The following is a 20,792-nucleotide window of genomic DNA, read 5'->3' as shown; positions in this document are numbered from 1 at the left end:
AAAAAACGGAACAGACTGCTTAAGACCCTCTATCCACCCTGCTGTGTGCGGAATACAGCGTGAAGCTAAAAAAAATACTAAAAGTGTAATTTAAGGCATTTAATATATTCTACTTTTATAAACATTACGGGTAACATAAGTTCTCATAAATAACTTTTTATGTTTCGTTTACCTTCTAACCCACGGCTCCCTGGATCATCACCCATCACATCTTTAGCCACTACAAATGCAACAGACGAGGACAATAAAGGAGAACGAGTTGCACAAATGGCGCAGTTGTACCGCATACACCCCGACGAGGTGCTCGGCTCTGGACAGTTCGGCATAGTTTATGGGGGGATGCATAGGGCTAGTGCGAGGCCTGTTGCTATTAAGGTATTATTTCTGATTGCTTGGTACAGTGCTTACATGGTATCCCGCCATGACTCGTCAAACCAACTGTGTTCTTGTTATTTTTATAATTAACACGAATTGAACAATGTTATACAACATACCATATAGACATACTGAATTATAATAAAATTGTTACTATTTTTGCCACATACAATTACTCTAACTTTATTGTGTATTTGATATAATCAGTGTTAGGATTGTTATATATCAAATTTAATGCAAGAAAAGGCTCATTTTATAAATTTATAACTTACCTTATTAGACAAACAAAATACTATAAAGAATTTTCAAAATACTATAATAAAAGAATAAATTAAATGAAAAATAAACACTAAAGTTATCTTCTCGCTCTCATTCTCTCTCTCTCTCTCTCTCTCTATCTTTCCCTCGCTCTCGCTCTTTCTCTCTCCCTCTCATATCTCCTTAATATCTACTTATCTTATATCCATCTATTTCTAAACCCTTAGGTTATAGACAAACTCCGTTTTCCAACAAAACAAGAAGCCCAACTCAAAAACGAGGTAGCGATACTCCAAAACCTCTCGCACCCAGGAGTCGTAAATCTCGAGAGAATGTTCGAGACGCCCGAGAGGATCTTCGTGGTAATGGAAAAATTGAAAGGGGACATGCTGGAAATGATACTGTCTCACGAGAAAGGTCGGTTGAGTGAGAGGATCACCAAATTTTTGGTGGCGCAGGTTTGTATTTTTTTTAATAAATCCTACTTGATTTTTAGCTGTGAAATATATAAAAGATAGAAAAGAATATTTCTTATTGCGCATAAAAAGATACAAATAACTTTTCTTAATTTGTAAGTTTTTATATGTATATGCAAAGGTTATTAGAAGTAAAAGGGACTAATTTTACTATTTACCAACAAATGGGTATTAATATACAATAAACATTATAACTTAAAACATTTCAGATCTTAGTAGCGCTGAAGCACCTCCACGAGAAAAACATAGTCCACTGCGATCTAAAACCAGAAAATGTATTACTATCCTCTGACGAAGAGTTTCCGCAAGTGAAGCTCTGTGACTTCGGCTTTGCGAGGATCATTGGGGAAAAGTCCTTTAGACGGTCCGTCGTGGGAACCCCCGCTTATCTTGGTACTGTTAGAGCGTGTGTTTTTTTTGCTTAAAGTATTTAATTTTGCGACAGGGTTATGAGTTTCATTTCCATTTGGGGAAGTGAAATATCTAATATTTTCATTTCTTTGCTCTGGTAACGAAGTAAAGCGCGGCATCAGGTCAGCACGCAATGTCTCCAGAACTCGGCGGAAAATATGACAGAACGGAAATGTATTGATGGGTACGGAGTGTCTGTCTAGGAATCGAATCCAGAACCTGTCGTGATTACAGTCGCACGATGTGCTCCTGGGCCACAACTGGCTTCAACTTTTTTATTTATTCTAACTTTATTAATTAATACTGTTTTTTTACTCATGTAGCCCCAGAAGTCCTCCGCAACAAAGGCTATAATCGTTCCCTAGATATGTGGTCAGTGGGGGTCATAGTGTATGTATCTCTATCTGGAACATTCCCCTTCAACGAAGACGAGGATATCAATGAGCAGATACAAAACGCAGCTTTCATGTATCCGCCTGCGCCGTGGAGGGAGATATCGGCTGAGGGTGAGTTTGACTAGTTCTTTTAGTTTCACTGGTTCGTTTAGTTTCACCTTGTATCTAGCTTTTAACAAGCTCAATAGAGGGAACCTGATATTGAGCGCTTCGATTTCCGTTAAACTTTTGAGATATAATGTGTATACCTTCTTAACAGAGAAGAATGTCATTAATTTCCTTGGGTGGGAATTGTACTCATGACACAATGGCTTATCTTTTTTATCTGTATATTTTAATACCATATTATAACGACTTAAAATTGGGTAAAAATATGTGTGGAAGGTCCATCATTAACTTATACATAAGTAATATCATCATTTTTATTTACCACGATTTTACTTAAATTATGAAAGATAAATGGATGCTGTGGTGATGCGATTTCTCTCTCCTAAGATATGTGGATTAGTCAGCTTAGCCATTGAATCTCCAATGAAGAGATACACAGAATGTCAGGTACATAAACCGTAGCGTTCGGCGCTCCGTTCTCTCTGACTTCACTAGACATGCTAGTAGCCTAGCATACAACGTTAAGTTAAGATATTGTCCCATTTGCACGGTGGGTCCATAAAATGGTAATATGTTTCGTCTGATAGTTTTCCCATGTTTACACAGCCATCGACCTCATAAACAACCTGCTCCAAGTGAAACAGCGCAAGCGCCTCTCGGTGGACAAGTGCGCGGCGCACGCGTGGCTGCAGACGCGCGAGGCCTTCCGCGACCTGTGCGCGCTCGAGCGACGGGTCGGCGCGCGCTACCTCACACACCCCAGCGACGACGCGCGCCACGCCGGGCCCACGCCGCCCGCCACGCCCGCTGCGCCCGCCACGCCGCCCGAGCCACGCTGACCGTGAGTGCACCTACTCGATATGTATGTTAGCCTGGTGCAGTACCTGCTACCTCTCCAGGTCGATGACACGCCCGACAGATGTCGACAGTGCCATCTCATAATATGTCTCTGGAGTTCCGTGTCTTAGTAGTAACTTCGCCCATAATTGCACGGACAAAACCTTCAACTTGCCTTCGGCTTGCATATACAGTCTCATTACAGACGAACGCCGACGGTGCATTCGGTATGTCGTCAATCGTTTACGTATTTGACAATCTACTGAGTCTCAGTCTGTCTTTCTTACAATGCCAAAAGTCAAAAGAAATACAGCATTAATTTATCTAAATTTCCATTACTTCATTAATATTTACAAAAAATATGTTTTTTTTATTTAGAAAAAAGGACAAGAGGCTGAGCGGCGTGCGCACGCGCTGGCGGAAGCTCCTCGTCAAAGTGCGATGAAACAGACACTGAATTGAGTGAAAATTGCAAAATATCGATTTAAACTTGACTAGTGATTGTGTTTAACGGGCTAAATGTGTGTATGTTTGTGTTTGTATGACGCAGCTATAGCTTAGTAACTTTGTATAATTTATATAATTCTGTAGTCGGTTAAAATGCATTTACAAATTATGTTATGCTATGAATGTATGTTGAACGGTTAACTCTTATATATGAGGGTCCTTCCACATTTAAACGCAATTCTATCAATAATTACGGCTTATTTCAAAGTTTTGTAGGTTCTTTACACTATTTATTGTGAATGAATGTGTAAAGACTCCTTGTACGTAAAAATAAATTAAAGAAACATTCCCACAGCAGTCGTCGTAGTATTGTTCTCAATCGTATGTGATTGTAATTTACTTGTGTTTTGGATGTTGGACCTCAGCGCTGCTCTAACCAATATTCTACATTACATACAGGTATAGGTAAAATGATTTAATGACAGTTAAACGCTTATTGATATAACTTAGCATGGTTGATAATGTATGTTTCTTACATGCTTTTTATAAATTACTTATACTATTTAATAAAAACTATCCGTTTTTATTTAATAGTATTGTTTAAGAAAAACGGACAGGTAGCATCATATATTATATTATACAGGGTGGAAGAGGCAGCGCTTCTTTTACTGAAACTGCATATAGGGTAAAATAGTTCAAACCCAATATTAAAAAAAATAATCAAGGTACCTCAACGGTTTAGACGTAGGATTTTTTTTACATTTCACGATTTTTATCCATACCTGTATTTCGTGTCACGCACACATACGTATGCGACGTTGCTGCTTTGACAGGTAAGTGTGTGCGTGCCTATATTATACTATACAAATGGCGTTTTATTTTAAAACGATAATTTTATTATTTGTTTTGTTTGAAAAAAAACTTTTTCATTTTTGAGAATTTTTTTTTTCCGAATTATATTAGACTTTTATAGAGTAGTTAAAACTGTGTTTTCATTTAAAGTGGCGCTGAGAATTCCACCCTGTATAGTAGTTTTAACGTTACCTTTGTTTTCGTAGTCTGAGGTGAACCCGCACTACTTGCATATGTAGTGATTGTGAGTGGCCTAGTAATTAATTCTGAAAGCGACGTTGCAATTTTAATTATTTAATTTTATTTCCGAAAATAAATAATCTTCTCTTAAAAAAAATTAAGACAAGAAAATGTTAACAATTAAATATTATAAAAAATACATCTAATATATGTTGATGTTTTAAATGCTAAGGCATTATTACATACTTAATATCGATTAATTTTACTCTTTTTAATAATTTTTTGCGTTGCGTCTTAAATATATTAAATTATACATTTTCGAATCCATCAATTACTCTCATCTATTAATGTAAAATGTAACATAACAATTAATCAGTCAGTCAAAAAATTGTATTTAATAACTATATGTATGTATGTATGTATATATGTATATACGCGTATATTTATTTGAGTACATTTAGAGAATACATTTTATTCTCAATCCATCTAGAATATATATGGTCTAAATCTAATATAATTATCTCATAAGGCTCGATAAATACATATTTTATATAAATAAATGAAATTTATACATTACAATGGCTATATAATCCGTTCAGATGAAACTCACTAGAATAAGTTTATTAACATTACCAAGTCTATAATTTAAAATTTTAAAATTATCTATAACACTGTTTCTGGTGATTATCTTACAACGCACTTTCCACTTGGCTTAAAGACTTTTAGTAAGTAGTGAAAAATAACTCCCAATTTATCAGAATAAACCGGGGAAATAAAGATGAATAAGATATAAAGATGAAATACTACCCCTCATGGAATTCAAATTCACTATCTTTTCAATCTGTCAGACATCAGAATCGCTTAAGATTACATTTAAAACATTTTAGTAATTATAAAATATATATAGACAAAACTATATATTACTAATATCTAAAAATATATAAAGAACTAAATGTTAAAGTATGTAATGAGATATGTATCTCATAGGACGGCCTAAGTAGATATAATTATAAATCTAAATAAGTGTTAACTAATAACATAATAACATATTAATATAAATATATTATCATAGAATATCTCAGATAGAACATTACATATTAAGTGACAGAATCAAAGCCTTACTTTTGCAATTAAACAAATATGCTAGTTTTTTATTTCATTGAGTGCCAACGGTTGTAATCTTTATAAAGTTTTTACAATATGTTAACAATATACGTATTAAGTATGTTGAATACTTATTATTATAATACATTATGTAAAATATTGACAAATCGTTTATATAATATATCTGAATTAATATTTATATTTATTGGAATGGAATCAATAACTGTAAGGTGTTAAATTAAAATAATATATGCAGGATATCTGCATAATTTTAACCAGCGCTATGTTTAAGAATGGATTTTAAAATAATATATAAAAAAATAATATCTGCGTCAATGTAGTTGTATTAATCTCATATATTTTAAAATTTGTCAAAGACCCAAATAAAAAATTCAGCCTAATTCTAAAGTTAGGTCTAAAACTATACATTTTTTTGTAAAAGTTTACTTCTTAAGTATAAGTTAATCAATAATTAATCTATTGATAAGCACATACTCGTATATGATTTAAAACTGTTAAAATAATTTCTAATGCATCTTTTATTTTCTGTGATCTCTCATTTTTTACTTATATTTTTTAAGTGTTATATAAAACTTTTTCTTTTTTATTATTTTTATTTTAATTTATGTAAATATTACAACTTTATACATGTTTTTTAATTAATTGTATAAAAACGGACTTTTTTTACCAATTTATTTCCAGCAAACAACAAAGGCTGTGAAAAACGGGACAAAATATTTTTCTCAAACTTTGTATATTGTCATTCTCTAGCTTTGTTATGAATATTTTTCTATATTATTTAGATGGCAACACAACTATCTCAGCTTTAATTCATTCCTACTATAGTATTAATGTTACATCACAATTTACTTTTCAAATATTTTTACACAAAGACATCAATTAAGCATCTGTTTAATATTATCCTTATAACAATTTAATGTTACCTTTCATCTTCTTTTGTTTAGGGACTTTGTAAGTAAATTCGATACAAAAAAGTCACGTCACATTTGAAGGGAACTCCTTCAACAAATCTATAACACACAATGATATTTAATGTTAATTAAACATTAATTGATGTCTTTGAGTCGGATGGTAGTATCTTTAGATATTTTGCTTTCTTTGCAAAGTACCTTCTTTTATATATTTTCTAATAATTATAAGTACAATATTTTGGACCAACATAATATTTTTTTATTATATTAAAAAAAACCAGTGGCAAATGTTAATATCTAGATTTTAAACTAGTTTTTGTAATATGTATAGAAAATGTAATGAATATTCGCTAATATTTCTTAAAATTGTATATTTTATCAATTATATTTTTAGACAGATTTTATTTGGATAGATTTGACTGTTGTTTTTTACTTATTATTAACTGATTTAAAATTATTGTCTCTTTTTATATATTTAAAATATACAAGAATTTTATTTTATTAAATTTATATTATTATTGCATACATATATTTTCTTGATTTGCAATTTTTTTGATTTCTTGATTTGCAAATTGTATGTATGGATAGTAAAAATATTTAAAAAATACAAATAGATTATAATATTTTAAAAAAGTCATCTATCTTAAAATGTTACTTGTCAAAATAACATTTGAATCGTAAAAAAACAATGGCCAAAACAATTAAAATCAAAATCAAGTCTTCCCATATTCATTTTCATATAATTTATGTATGGATGAATCCTAATTCCTGTATTTATTATCATTTTTTTATCAGCTTCACGCTATATCCCCGCACACAGCAGGGTAGGCAGAGGTAACATAGTGTTAAGAAACTCGGTTCCCCACATTCCGCCGAATTCTGGAGGCATGGCGTGTTGAATGGCGGAACTCAACGCCACATTTTTGCCTTGGTACCAGAGCGAAGATACGGAAGTATACATTTAAGTAAATATTTTGTTTTCTGGAGTGGGGATCGGACCTACAACCATCGCGTGACAGTCACACCCTTGTAGGGCACAAGCGCTTCTGTATTTATTAATTAACATTTTTATATTAAAGTAATAAAAAACTACATTTTAAATCGGCAGCTCTAAAGGCCTAAAAATGCACGTAACCATAAACAAAACCTTTTGAATATGTGTTGTTATATATGTTGCTATAATGACGTCACTTCTATACATTTTGGTATATTTCATTAGTGTTAATGAAAATTAAATGGTCACTATAATATAGGCTCTAATTACAGACGATATTGTCGCAATTAAACGATATGTTATAATTGATTTCATAATAAATGCAGTTTTAATTCAAATTTTTGTGTTTTCTTTAGTTGAAATTTAATATTTCTTTGCAAAAATACTGGTAAATACCATTTTGTGTGTTAGATTAAACGAATCTACAGAATTCTATTATTTAAAGATAGTGCATGCTGCGTAGCATAAACCAACGGATACCGGCCCAGTGATCCTGCTATGTATAAAAGGTATTGAACTTCCAACATAAATGAGACAACTGCGGTGAGCGACATATAACAGCTCGTTTACACGTCAAGGGGCCGTGACTTCTTTGAGATTAACGCGTGTTCAGCGAGACCGATTTCACGCATCGAGTGCTTTAGTGAGTTGATGCGTTATGATTAGGGTTGTCCTTTCTTTTTTTTATAGAAATTTTAAGCAAAATTCTGAAGAAAAAATGTATTTAACACCTATCACTTATTCTGTTGTAGTTAGCGTACAAAGTCATGTGACTTATAGTAAAGGAGTTAATGATAGAAAGAAAATATGTTTTCATATTCCCTGTTATTATATTAGTGTCGGCTATTTTCCTTCGGCATCAGTTAGTTTTCGTTTTAACGTGATTGAGGATATGACACTCGTGTCACGTTAAAACATATAGATACGCATGAATTTTACCAATGATTATAACTATAATAATAACACAATATTACATAAGAGAAATAAATTTTACATTTTTAAATATAAATTGTTATAAAAAATATATATTTAATAATATAAAAAAAACTGTTCAGGGTGGGACAAGAGTCCATGCCATCAGTGGCTATAGCTCCAGAGTGAGGAAGCTCCTCACAATACGCGCCGTGTCCAGTAAAACTGACTTCTGCATCTAGTTCTTGATCCAACACCTAAGCGAAACTTAAGATGTTGGTCGAGGCTTTTCGCTAATAAACCGTTAACCGAAACCACCATCGGCACAATGATAGTCGCATTGACATCCCACATGGCGGTAATCTCATGGGCTAAGTCTAAATATTTAGATAATTTTTCTTTTTCGGTCTTAAACACAATATATTTAGTATTTGCAACAGTATGAATATGTAAACATTGTTAGGGAACAGCCCTGTTTGCACCGCCTTGCTCTTGAACCTCGTCACACGACAGTTGACAGCCAGATGAATAATGTCAACGACACGCACGTTACTTGTGGCTCACATGTTGCTACTCATAGCACAGGTAACATGCGACTGGGTGGAAATAGAACAAGATCACTATAAGCCACATAGAAAACCAACAATTAATAATAATTTGAGAACAAAGAACTCAAACGAAGATCCTCAACTTGAACGAACTACAAAAGTTAGTACTATAGAAAAAGAACATATTGAAGATAAGAAATGGAGTAAAGGTGTTGTTGACCGTGTGACCAACGTCGGGAACCTCAGACGCGTACAAACTCCTAGTGTCCAAACAACGGGAATAAAACATGATTATGCGGGACCCGTGTTTAGAAAGAATATACCAGATATGAATGAAGCAGATCGATCTAAATTTCGAGATCATATAATCACTCCTAATCGCCATTTCTTTACAGAAAGGCCAAATGTTATAAGCCTAAGATCAAGCCAGAGTAATAAAGATATTAAACCTATACAAGATAATCTAGATGATGTTAAGAGTGCTTCTTATGATTTAAAAAAATATGAAGAAAAGGATACTACTGTCAGTAATAACAGATTTAATAATAATAAAATTTATCAAATGCAAATATTAAAAGAACAGCCTTTAAAGAGTGAAGATATAAAAACGATTGCACAAAAGGAATCCAACGAAAACGACTTCGATGATAATTTTGAAATAATTAAATTTGGTTACACTAGAACATCACCTAGGCCCAATATTTTTGAGGCACATGCATCTACAACAAATAAAATGAAGATATTTCATAGAGAACAAACCGCTCAACAACAAGTGATGCAAAATTTTAACCATGAAAATATTAAATATCCAAATTCTTCTGTAACTAAACCAATTGCACACAGTAGAATAACAAACATTGACATAGCTAGTGAACAACCTACTAGTTTTAAAGTATTGCATTCATATCCACCAAAAATTCTCGAAACTGAAAACAACAACCCTTTAGAAAGGAACAAAGACGAACAATTACCAGCTGAGCCACAATCTAAAACCACAGAAGGTGCCTCAAAGGATAAAAATGAAAAGAAAATGGACGGCATGCTAAAACTAATAAAGGTAGTGTCAGACATAATTTACAAAAACACACACAGAAGTTTTAATGGAAAAGTTATGTATTTAGAGGGTCTGAAATCAACTCTACTAACAACAATAGGTAAAGTAATATTTTATTTTTCTTTACCTATTTTTTATTTACAATCACTGTTTAAAAATAGAGACGCTTTCCAGTTTCCGTTATATGGTTTTCAAAACAATTTAAGTTAAGTAATTGTATAATAGACATGTAATAAATAATCATTATCAGTCGCCAAAATTAATGAAATATTTTCATTTTCTCGCTCTGATAACGAGGCAAAGACGAGCTCCGCCAAAACACGCAATGTCTCTAGAATTCGGTGGAAAGTGGGGAACGGAAGTGTTTTAATGAACGGAGTTTAACACTAGGTTCCCTCTGAATACTCTGCTATGTGCAAGTGCAAGTTATTTGCGCATTTACTCTAACCCTACTTTTAAAAGTTACGTATCTACGTACGTAACGTAATATATTATGTTAACACTTAGTTCTTCATGCCAATTGCCGATACGAGTATAAAAAAGAGAAATGTATAGAATTTTAATAATTTTACCTTTTACCATTGCAATATAAATTAGTTAACAATAATTGCTTGAATAGGATAAGTACATAACGATTATGCAGAGATTAAAAAAAAATAATCTTCTCTGGTAACTACTACTGGTACTGTGAAAGTTTGAGGATGGATGTTTCTACTTTCTTCCACTTTCACACAAAAAATTCTTTAAGGGATTAAGATGAAATTTTACATTAATATAGCTTATAGAGGCTACTATTTATGTAAAAATTGTTTAAGTTGCTTATAATATAATAATTACATTTAAGCGGGAGAAGTTGCTTTTAAGTACCTAATCGTGTGCTTGCTATACAGAAGACTACATAGAGAAACTTTGGCCGGACGACGTGGGCCGGTCGCGGCAAGTGCGAGAGGCGCGAGGACATCTGGAGTTCCCTTCCTCTGAGAGCGCTTTGATGACAATCTCCTTTCTAACGTTCGCTGTGTTCCTTATTAAATTGGTTTTGGTAAGAAATAAAATGTATTAGTCCTCATCTTTTCAAAATTAAATCTGTATACATTTATTTCAAAGTCGTCTTGCTCCTAAATGTTGTAATTAAATGATACATTCTTATAATTTCCAGCAAGTGATCCATACTTACAAGAACAAGACCATGACGGTAACGCCGACGCTGGTGGCGGCTGTGGGACGCGTTGCGAAGGCCATGCGCTCCCAACAATCATATTCTAAATAAATACAAGACTACGTTTACAAATTACAATTAATTTATTTTATTTTACCCCAAGAAAACCGCCATCTATTGTCTCTTGATCCTACCCAGTGTCAAGGGTGATATAGTTAAGTGATTATTTCAGATTTGGACCGTTCGCTGTTGTAGCCTAAAGTTCCGTAATATTTTGTGCTCACCGCCGAATGTAAAAGACAGATAATATTTTTTAAATGTAATTAACCGGATTAATCGCGTATCTTTTGTATTATACATTTTTGGAAACCCGATGTTAATTCTATCGTAGATTTATGGAATAGATTACTTTCATAAAAAATATTATTGATTTTAATCGATTCAAATCGATTGCTTTATGTTTTTTCAGTAATTTATTGATATTATATTCATTTATACTGTAATTACATGCACTAACAAGTATGTTAAAATACTAAGACTCAATAAAAAAATATAAATATTTGATTTTCGTAGTACTGCTATCGATTATTTACATCGATCAAGGATGTATAACTATTTTTCTCATTTATCTCCGCTTGCATATTATCAATTGAGCTAATTTTTGGTATTTCTAAAATTAAAAAATTACCAATTTGTTTATTTGATACGATACCAATTAAAAAGTACTTGATAAGTGCAAATATCGAATACAACGTATCGAGTACAGAAGTATCGGTATCGAAAGGCAATGTACTCGATACCACAAAGTATCGATACTTTTTTCGTGTCTCTAGAGTCTAGGCAACACTGACAACTATTTTTTATATTATATTGCTTGTTATATTGATTATACATTACACACACACTTCACATTACACATTTACTAATTAAGACTGCACTCGCATTTTACAGTTTTCATAGTGCACCTATTATAACTTAAAAGCTAGATATTGCATTGTTTTATCGCCTTTTAAAGGATACTGCTTGCGAGAACCACCTTTAACTTTTGCACCCGGAGCAATGGATTCGAACATAGATCCAATAGATCCAATAGATCCAATAGATCCAATGGGTTTATTAGAAATTAGAATAAAAGTCGAATCTCCTGATGAAGACGCCGGTCCCAGCAGCAGCCCTGCATTCAATCATAATGGAATAAATGATGAAGAAGAAGGTTGGAGCTATTTTATTCTTACTGTTTCTTTTTTCACCATTAATCCATGTCAATTTTATTTAAAAAAAACTCTCATTAAAGAAGAAAAAGATCTCAGTTGACCTTCGAAACATAAGTATCAAAGATACTGGAGGAAAGTCACGTAAAAAGCATGAAGACCCCCCAGGACATGTAGGTTCATGACGTAGAACGAAGCGAAAGATGTACGCAGAGAGCGTTTGGTGCTCTGTTCTCTCTGACTACACTGCTAGGAATACAACATGAAGCTAGATTAGATTTTCAGACTATTTCAAAATTTTAAATTGAAGTATTTATTTAATTGCTTGATTTATAGATTTTGGGGAGTTATCAAAGATTTGCCGTCTCTGTGGTGTGGTACCCAGTAAGCCAACAACTGTGCTTAAAATATTCGAAAATGAATGCCAAAGGAAACAAATATCAGAGAAGATTAACAAATATCTACCTATACAAGTAATTATAAACATTACCTTTGATTGTAGCATTAAGTGCCAACCTTTCTTACACTGCTTGAATTGAATATTTATCTCATAACATATCCATTACCACTTCAATATTTTGTTTGCTTGCCAAATTCTTAACTCTTTACTATAAGGTATAACAATATTAAATTGTAAGCTAACATCTTTGTATTATATATTTCTTGCACGTAACGTGCATTCACTACTGTGTAACATTATCTATTTTTACTGTACAACCTCCTCTGTGTCTTCTCCACAAAATGTGACATTGGCGAAGTGATAAGTACTCAACTGGCACATTTATGTCATAATCAAACAACCATACTATATTTTCTGAGAAATTCCATTTTTAAAGCTGGACAGGACATAATTTATGGAATGCTTAAAAAATATGTATTTCCAACATTTCAATCCATTTTTGCTTTACAAATATTCAATATTTAGGTACCTTTTTTTTCTTTTCTCTTTAAAAAAAAAGATAAAAAGTGTTTTGGGCCCAAAAAAGAATTGTACACTTTTTATATTTATTGCTTTTTATGAAGTTTTATATATTTTTATGTAAGTGCCATAAAACTGAATTAATAATTTTTTATAATAATTTTAAAATTATTACACTTATCACCGAATTGTGGAAAAATTGCATGTTTCCAGAATTGCAACAACAGCGAGAATAAAAGAAAATAAAAAGTAATTTTTAATATAATTATTTCCCCGAGTTTGGATAAACCCAACCCCACGTTTATAGTCAACCAGATTCGCACTGTGGCATGACAGCCTTTTATTTAATAAATGTTCATAATGATTGTAACAATACAATATATTTTAGGTCTTGATGGAGGATCCTTTACCAAAAACAATTTGTGCCAACTGCATTGAACTATTAGAGAACTGGGACGGCTTAGTTAAACGTACCAAGATCATTGAAGAGCAACTAAAAGAAAAATGTCGCAATGACCAGCCGGTAGCCATCAATAAGCCCACACAACAAGAAAAAGATACACAAGACAATGCAAGTACAAATGTAAGTTTTATTACATATTTAAGTGTATTTAAGAAAAAACCACTCACAGACGGTGTGCTTGAGAAATACCTGAGGTTTTGATAATGCGGCGAATAAAGTTAACCAACGTAAGCTTGAGGGCATATATTCGTACCTACACTTATTTAGTATGAAATAAAATAATAAATAACTTATAAATTTATACTTCTTGAAATTGTAATACAATACAAATAAAGAAAATAAATTTCATACCTGTAGGTCTACGGGAAGTACATTATAAGTTTTGATTACGCGGTGAAATTGTGTATCAAATGGCGCAACTCAACGCCATTCTTTGGCTTGTTACCAAATATATGCCTCTAAATATTAATAAATTATAAAAAAATTCCCCAAGTGGGAACTAAACCCACAACTGTCGTATTTAAAGTCACGCTTGTGCCACTGCGCCACGACGGCCTCATTAGGTAATATAAGTCTTTTGGGGATATATTTGATTTTGCTTGCAAAATTGTATTTAAATAGATGGTTAATGCATACGCGTGCACGGCAAGCGCAGTTTTTCCCGCGTAAATTCCGGTCCCGCTTAAACTTAACTTAAAAACTACCGTGTTTTTACTAATATACAAATTAAAAACTAATGATTCAGTCAATTCAGTAAAACAGTTGTATAAAATAACCTACGGCAATTATCAAAATTGTCGAACTAAGTACTTTAAATTGAGATGATTTTTTTATTTATGACCGATTGTAATAAAATAACCCTACAACCCTACGTGTTAACGAAAGCTTGCCAGAATCCAATAGTTAAAACCGCATTTAAATTGGTTACCGCCGCCGCAACCGCATTTAAAGCCGATTCTGAGATTACTGATAACAAACGCACAGACAAGCAGACAAAAAAATTATTAGAAAAAAAAATGTTACGTTAATAAAGGTCCCCAATAACATTTTTTTTAAATATCTTCCAAGTACAGGCACTTTTACGATTTTATTATAAGTATAGATTACTATCTATTATTATTAAAATCATTGAATATGTATTGTCTAGCGCTCTAGCATATATGAGTTATGTGTTTGAGATGTGATCATACCACAGATATGTAAATATGTGTTTTAACTCGAGGTGTGCTGCATTCTTAATTATTTTGTTCTTTTTATTGTTTCCAGTTTTTTGCTTAGTGCTTTAACGCATTTAGGTAATTCCATACAATTTTCTTCAAAACAATGAAATTTTTACATTCACCTACGTAAAATGAATATTTATTTTGTATTAACCTTCCAAAAAACATTTCAAGGACCACCATAGTTTCTTATAATTTTGAAAGAATTCCCATACTTCGTTTTGTTTGACCGAATGATATTTAATAAATATTTATAATAAGTATAGCGACGAAGCTTGATAAGAAGGTACGACTGAGTTATCCGACACAACGCCGGTTCCCAAGCAACGGTTCCCAGCGACGGTTTCCAAGAAACATGGGTTCGACTTGTTATTAAATTATGTAAACTAGTAACAACAAACTTGTAAAAGCTTGTACTGTTTTCTATTTTAAAACAATATACTTCAATATATTTCAATAATAAAAAAATGGTTACGGTGAAATATCTAATTATGACAAATTTCTATTGTTTTCAGAAGGAAACCGTGCCGATCATAGAAAACTACGCCTTTATTCGAGAAGATGACCATGGCGTGTTAGTATTTTAACATTTTATTACTATTATAGAATCACGCTGTATCCCGCATATAGGCAGGGCAGGGATATTAGTGTTAAGACACTCCGTTCCCCTATCACCGTCTTATTTTCGGGACATTGCGTGTTGAGAGCCACGTTACCAATACGAGGAAATGAAAACAATTCATGTCCTGAGTGGAAATCGAAACTAGCACTTTAACGTTTGTAGACGTTGTACTGCACCACGACGGCCATAGTTATTACAAGCTTTTATTCAATTTGCCATATTAATATGTATATTAGTTTATGTGAAATCTTGCCAACTTAATCTGACTGTGGTTCAGAAACACCATGAACAATGCCGTACCGGATAAAAATGACCGATACCAAATTCAAAAATAATATTTTGTTTATTATTAATTCTGACAGTATTTATGCCAAACTAAGTATTTGCAAAATAATGTTAAAGTAATTTATTTAGTGTATGTAATGTGGCAAGTCGAATTAACATAAGTTGCTAGTTTTGTGTGAATGTACTATTTCAGGTCGTCAGATCCACATTTACTTTCTGCGATTATCAAAAGCATGTTGACTGACGACTATTTTAAAATGTTGGACATTGATAAGGAAGGCTCAAATGTAGAATATGTCTGCCAAATATGCCCGGAAAAGCCGGCTTCGAGAACTATCGACAATTTGTGCTACCATTTAACTTGTTCACATCCTACTTATATAATTAATAAGCAATTCATAGAAAAATTTATAAAAGAAAATATAACTTTTGAAGAAATATTAGATGATAGCTTAATTGATGAAGATCCAGAACTAAGAAAAACTATACAATTACCAAATTACTTTTGTCCGTTTTGTGATAGTGCTTTTTCGTCGCCAACTCGTCTTGTGTGTCACTTGAACAAGCATATAGAAGTGAACTTAGATGACGGACTGACATGTTGTGATAATTATTACCCCAATAAGAAGTCCTTCGTGGGCCACTTGCAAACAGCTCACGTCGTCAAAAATGTAGATGGCAAAGAAATATGTAAAAGTTGCGATTTTGCCACAAGTGATACAAATAACTTACAATTACATATAAGTGAAGCTCATCCGGAAATTAAAATTTATAATGGAAAGGACAAGAAAGACCCAAGTCCTAAAAATCAGAAATTCATCCCAGCAGTGTGCCCCGAATGTGATAAAGTTTTTTCTAACAAATATAACATGCTGGTTCATATGAAGAATCATAGTAAGTCATCCGTTAAATTTGCATGTGAAAAATGTAACAGAACATACAAAAGTCAAGGAAACTTGTCTCATCACAAGAAATTAGCACACGAGGGTCTACTTCCGTTTCCGTGTCCTCTTTGCGGGGAAGCGTTTCCATCCAAAATGGCGCGCGACGTGCACACGCGGATACACACCGGCAGCAAGCCATTCTGTTGTCAACTCTGCGACAAGAGTTTCCGAGCCAAAAATAGCCTGGAGAGACACATAGACATGCACTTAGATATCAGAAAGTACGCTTGTCGTTTTTGTCCCAAAAAGTTTAGAAAACGGACGCACCTCAATTACCATTCGAAGACGCACGAAATAGGAACCAAATCTGAGTAACTGAAGTTATTTGTTGCAGATGGTCACCCTACTCGGACCAAGATGAAATGTACGGAAGTGCCATTGAGCAGATAGTAGTCGGAACGGCTGCCGAGTTTTATACTGAACCTAGTTCGTCCGACGACGAACCTCTGGCCACCATGGCAAGCAAGAATAAAACAGATCTATATAAAAAATTTTATATCGCCTTAAAACATTTCCGAGACCATTTCGCGAGCGACCATCACGGACAGGTGAGTCATTCGGACTTTTCCGATTCCACCGATTCTGAATATGACGAAGTCGACAACGCGCAGGAGACGGACCTGAAGTACTACGACGACCTCACGGAACACAATGCCGGCACGCATGGCGCCGACGACGTCAGCCGCGAGGAACTGCACGCCGCGCGCCGCCGCGTTGACGGCAAGCTGCGCTACGACTGCCGCCAATGCGGACGCAGCCTCGCCTCCGCGCACTCGCTCCTCTACCACGCGCGCATCCACTCCGGCGCGCGCCCCTGCGTGTGCCACCTCTGCGGCAAGCAGTTCCGCGCGCCTGGCGGCCTTGCGCGCCACCTCGCCGACACGCATCGCGCCGCCTCCGCCCGCGCTTGCGCCCTCTGCCGCCGCTCCTTCGCAAGCGCACACGGTCTGCGCCAGCACGCGCGCCTGCACTCCAGCGAGCGCCCGCACGTATGTCCGCAGTGCGCGCGCGCATTCGCCACCCGCGCCGGCTTGCACGCGCACGCCCGGACGCACGCTGCGCGACGCCCGCACGCCTGCGCGCTTTGCGGCGCCGCCTTCCGCCTGCGCGCCGCTCTCGCGCGCCACCGCCTCGCACACTCAGGCGAGCGCCCGCACGCGTGTGCGCTTTGCCCGCGCGCCTTCCGCTCGCGCCACGAGCTGGGCGCGCACGCGCTGGCGCACTCGGGCGCGCGCCCGCATCCCTGCTTGCTGTGCTCCGCCGCCTTCCGCCAGCGCCGCGCGCTGCGCCTGCACTGCTCGCGCATGCACCCCGACCACGCAATAAATCATTCCAACTGACATTTGTGTTTTCTTGCGACCGAATCGCAGTTTCGAAAGTAGAATGACCTCTTAGAGATTACATTATCGTAACATCCAATAGACAAAATGTATTACGTCTACTTTTCAGCACATTGAGTGACGAGAAAAGTGCCGTCAGCCCGGTACCAGATTTAGCGTCGGACGAATCTAAAAATACACGAAGGGAGTATATTGAGAAGCCCCAAACTGTTTTGGTGAAAGACGGCAAGAAATACGGACTGTGCGAAGTTTGCCAAAAGGGAGTGATGTTGGCGTCGTGGCGACGGCACGTGCGCTCTCACCGTAGCGTGAAGAACTTCAGCTGCGAGGCGTGCGGGCTCGGCTTCAGCGACGGCGGGAACCTCGCGCGACACGCCCGCGCGCTTCACGGGGACGACCGCCCGCACACCTGTCATATTTGCTTCAAAAAATTTTCTAGAAACAATCACCTCCAGGACCACATAAAGTCGCACTTCGATACCAGAGAGTTCGTCTGCGACTTATGCGGTAAAGCGTCTAAATCCAGCTCTGCCTTAAGGATGCACAAGAGGACCCACGACGACTATAAGTTCCACTGCATGTACTGCGAGGCCAAGTTCAAGCGCCGCGCGCACCTCACCGCGCACGTGACGATGCACACCGGCGAGAAGGCGCACGAGTGCGCTTGCGGGAAGACATTCCGGCTCCGGAGCCAGCTCACCAGCCACGCGCGCACCCACGAGAGACAGGACTCGTAAGTTACTATACACGTTCTGATCGGGCCGCTTTGTTGCAGGTTCGAAACGCCACCGTTCAAGGCGTTCGTGCCGTTAATATTATTGAACTGGACATACGTCGAGAACCGTCAGAGCATCTGGCGCTGGTGTTTCATCTGTTACAAAAGGTTCCAACGGAAGGTATTCACCACGCACGTGTACACGATGCACGCAGAGTTCCAGCTGCACTGCGAGGTGTGCAACACTTTCGTGGAGAATCAGAAGTACGTAGCGCACATGAGTCAGCACTCTTATCCAAATCCGAGAGATCCGTAGAAAAGGAATAACATGCCAAGGAAACTACAAAGAAGATTTGGATGTCAATCTCATCTGGTTTGTCAGACACGAGTTTTGTGACTGCAAGAATATTATGTGTACTTACAATAAGGAAATGCCATTCAAAATATGTCCCGTCCCACCTATGTAGATTACGATTATATTACGGAAACTCATTTGCGTATTACTTCGCACGTTGTGCATATGAAGAACATTACATTGAACATGTCACACGAAGAAGGAACTCAGCACCATACACTGAGACATAAAAATCGCAGAAAAAAATTGGATTAGGAGCCGTTTGAATAAGGATCTAGATAATCTAAGTGCAATTAAAAGACAATATGACTTACACCATAATCGAATAGATTTTTTTAAGAGACGTTATGGATCTGATATAAACCAGCTGCCCAGACGTCCAATACGCAACTATGACACTAACGGCCATATTGAGCTTCAACTTGAACACTAATTAAATAATAATATCAATACAGAAAGTGATGGTGACACAAATACTCCAGAAGTGAGACGTATTAAAAAAGAAACGGAAGTGTCGTTTCTGTGACAACGTAAATTACGTGCACAGAGAGGGCCAAGGCCTGCTCGCTCCATCGCAACCACTTCGAGTCTTCAAATGCTACGACTGCAATAAGCACCTGAGCTACAAGCAGAGCTTATTGAGACACAGTAGACGTCACAGAGAAGTAAAGAATTACCACTGCATCTCTTGTAATAATTCATTCCGATAGACCCGAAGAGTAACTACAACTTTCCAACTTGCCAAAAGGTGTTCACCGTAAAATCCAAGTTACGGAAGCATCAACGCAAGCACATGGTGAATAAATTTCAATGTACAATTTGCAAGGAGAAATTCACGGGAGACATATTTGAAGATTCACATGACGAAGAAACAGAACGAAGACGAGTCAGGAGGAAAAGTGCTGTGGAAGATGAGGGGGAGGGGTATCAAATGGACATCCGATGTAGGGACAGGTAAGCCTGGCGTGCAGACCAGGAGAGTCTCGACACGGAAGAAGTAAGGGCAAAAATGATGATGATGAATGTGTGCATGATGTCAATAAGTTTATAAGTAGAATATAAAATTAATGCACTCTACTTAATATTGGTCAAACTTTTCTACAGGGATATTACTTATCACATTTTTAAAAGATTCGTCACGCCTACTTGTAAACTTCTTTAAATCATTCTCGACTACATCATCAGGCGGTGATGTTTTCAGCACAAATAAGTACTAACTTTTTTCACATTCAAATAAAATATAACTTTTATTTATCAGAAGAAACATCTCTTTAAGGCGACTATAGGTGTGTTTTTAGTCTATTTTATAGTATAAGTAATCATAGTTTTTTAATTTGATATTACTTAGAATAACATATGCTCCTAAATAGATTTTATTTCTTGTATGAGTGCGACAGTTTTTTCATAATTATAGTAAATAAAAGAAATATAAATATTAAGTGAATCCAATTGCAAAATTAAAGTTTGAGTCTATATAAAATATATTTCTATACATTTTCTACTTCATACTGATTCACTCAGTATTACTATGTGTAAATTATTCTGTTTCTTGTTTTATGGCTTTTACGTGAGTCAGCTGTTCTTAATTAATGGCGTATCGAGCGTGCTGTAAATTATTTTTGCGATATTTTTGTAACTGACATAACTGACAACTATAAAGAGCTCTTTATAGATTA

The 20,792-nt window shown here is 35.7% G+C and overlaps 4 protein-coding genes across 7 annotated transcripts in view; all 4 read left to right on the top strand.

Annotated features, from left to right (window-relative positions):
- PKD (serine/threonine-protein kinase D3) overlaps positions 1 to 7,707 on the top strand; it is a 56,629-nt gene extending 48,922 nt beyond the window's left edge. For all 3 annotated transcript variants that reach the window (XM_085189712.1, XM_085189714.1, XM_085189713.1), the window contains 6 exons: positions 218 to 375; positions 861 to 1,091; positions 1,319 to 1,502; positions 1,844 to 2,026; positions 2,630 to 2,864; positions 3,239 to 7,707. In XM_085189712.1, the coding sequence (XP_085045838.1) occupies positions 218 to 375; positions 861 to 1,091; positions 1,319 to 1,502; positions 1,844 to 2,026; positions 2,630 to 2,862 (989 nt within the window). In that variant the 3' untranslated portion in view covers positions 2,863 to 2,864; positions 3,239 to 7,707. The remainder of the gene's footprint in view (positions 1 to 217; positions 376 to 860; positions 1,092 to 1,318; positions 1,503 to 1,843; positions 2,027 to 2,629; positions 2,865 to 3,238) is intronic.
- Positions 7,708 to 8,406: 699 nt separating this feature from the next.
- Positions 8,407 to 11,180, top strand: LOC146537081 (uncharacterized). The gene is made up of 3 exons (XM_085189716.1): positions 8,407 to 9,983; positions 10,774 to 10,925; positions 11,043 to 11,180. Exons 1-3 carry the CDS (start codon positions 8,813 to 8,815, stop codon positions 11,151 to 11,153), a joined length of 1,434 nt encoding a protein of 477 aa, XP_085045842.1. The 5' UTR covers positions 8,407 to 8,812; the 3' UTR covers positions 11,154 to 11,180.
- Positions 11,181 to 11,875: 695 nt separating this feature from the next.
- On the top strand, positions 11,876 to 18,101 carry LOC146537080 (uncharacterized). 2 transcript variants are annotated; one of them, XM_085189565.1, is made up of 5 exons: positions 11,876 to 12,255; positions 12,590 to 12,726; positions 13,561 to 13,755; positions 15,371 to 15,429; positions 17,041 to 18,101. In XM_085189565.1, the coding sequence occupies exons 1-5, from the start codon at positions 12,102 to 12,104 to the stop codon at positions 18,044 to 18,046; spliced, it is 1,551 nt and encodes a 516-aa protein (XP_085045691.1). In that variant the 5' UTR covers positions 11,876 to 12,101; the 3' UTR covers positions 18,047 to 18,101. The 2 variants fall into 2 exon arrangements, with proteins under 2 accessions (XP_085045691.1, XP_085045690.1); XM_085189564.1 differs by having other exon boundaries at positions 15,956 to 17,170.
- LOC146537079 (zinc finger protein 711-like) lies at positions 18,097 to 18,964 on the top strand (the record flags this gene model as incomplete). Its single annotated transcript, XM_085189657.1, has 1 exon — positions 18,097 to 18,964. A coding segment is annotated over one exon (687 nt), but the record flags the coding sequence as incomplete, so codon positions are not given.
- Between the last annotated feature and the right edge of the window lie 1,828 nt (positions 18,965 to 20,792).

This window comes from Heliconius melpomene, chromosome 8 (assembly GCF_056956725.1).
Source record: "Heliconius melpomene rosina isolate 202511_hmr_F chromosome 8, ASM5695672v1, whole genome shotgun sequence".
NCBI lineage: Eukaryota > Metazoa > Arthropoda > Insecta > Lepidoptera > Nymphalidae > Heliconius > Heliconius melpomene.
Note: the sequence above shows the minus strand (reverse complement) of the source record. Positions and strands in the feature narration are given on the sequence as shown.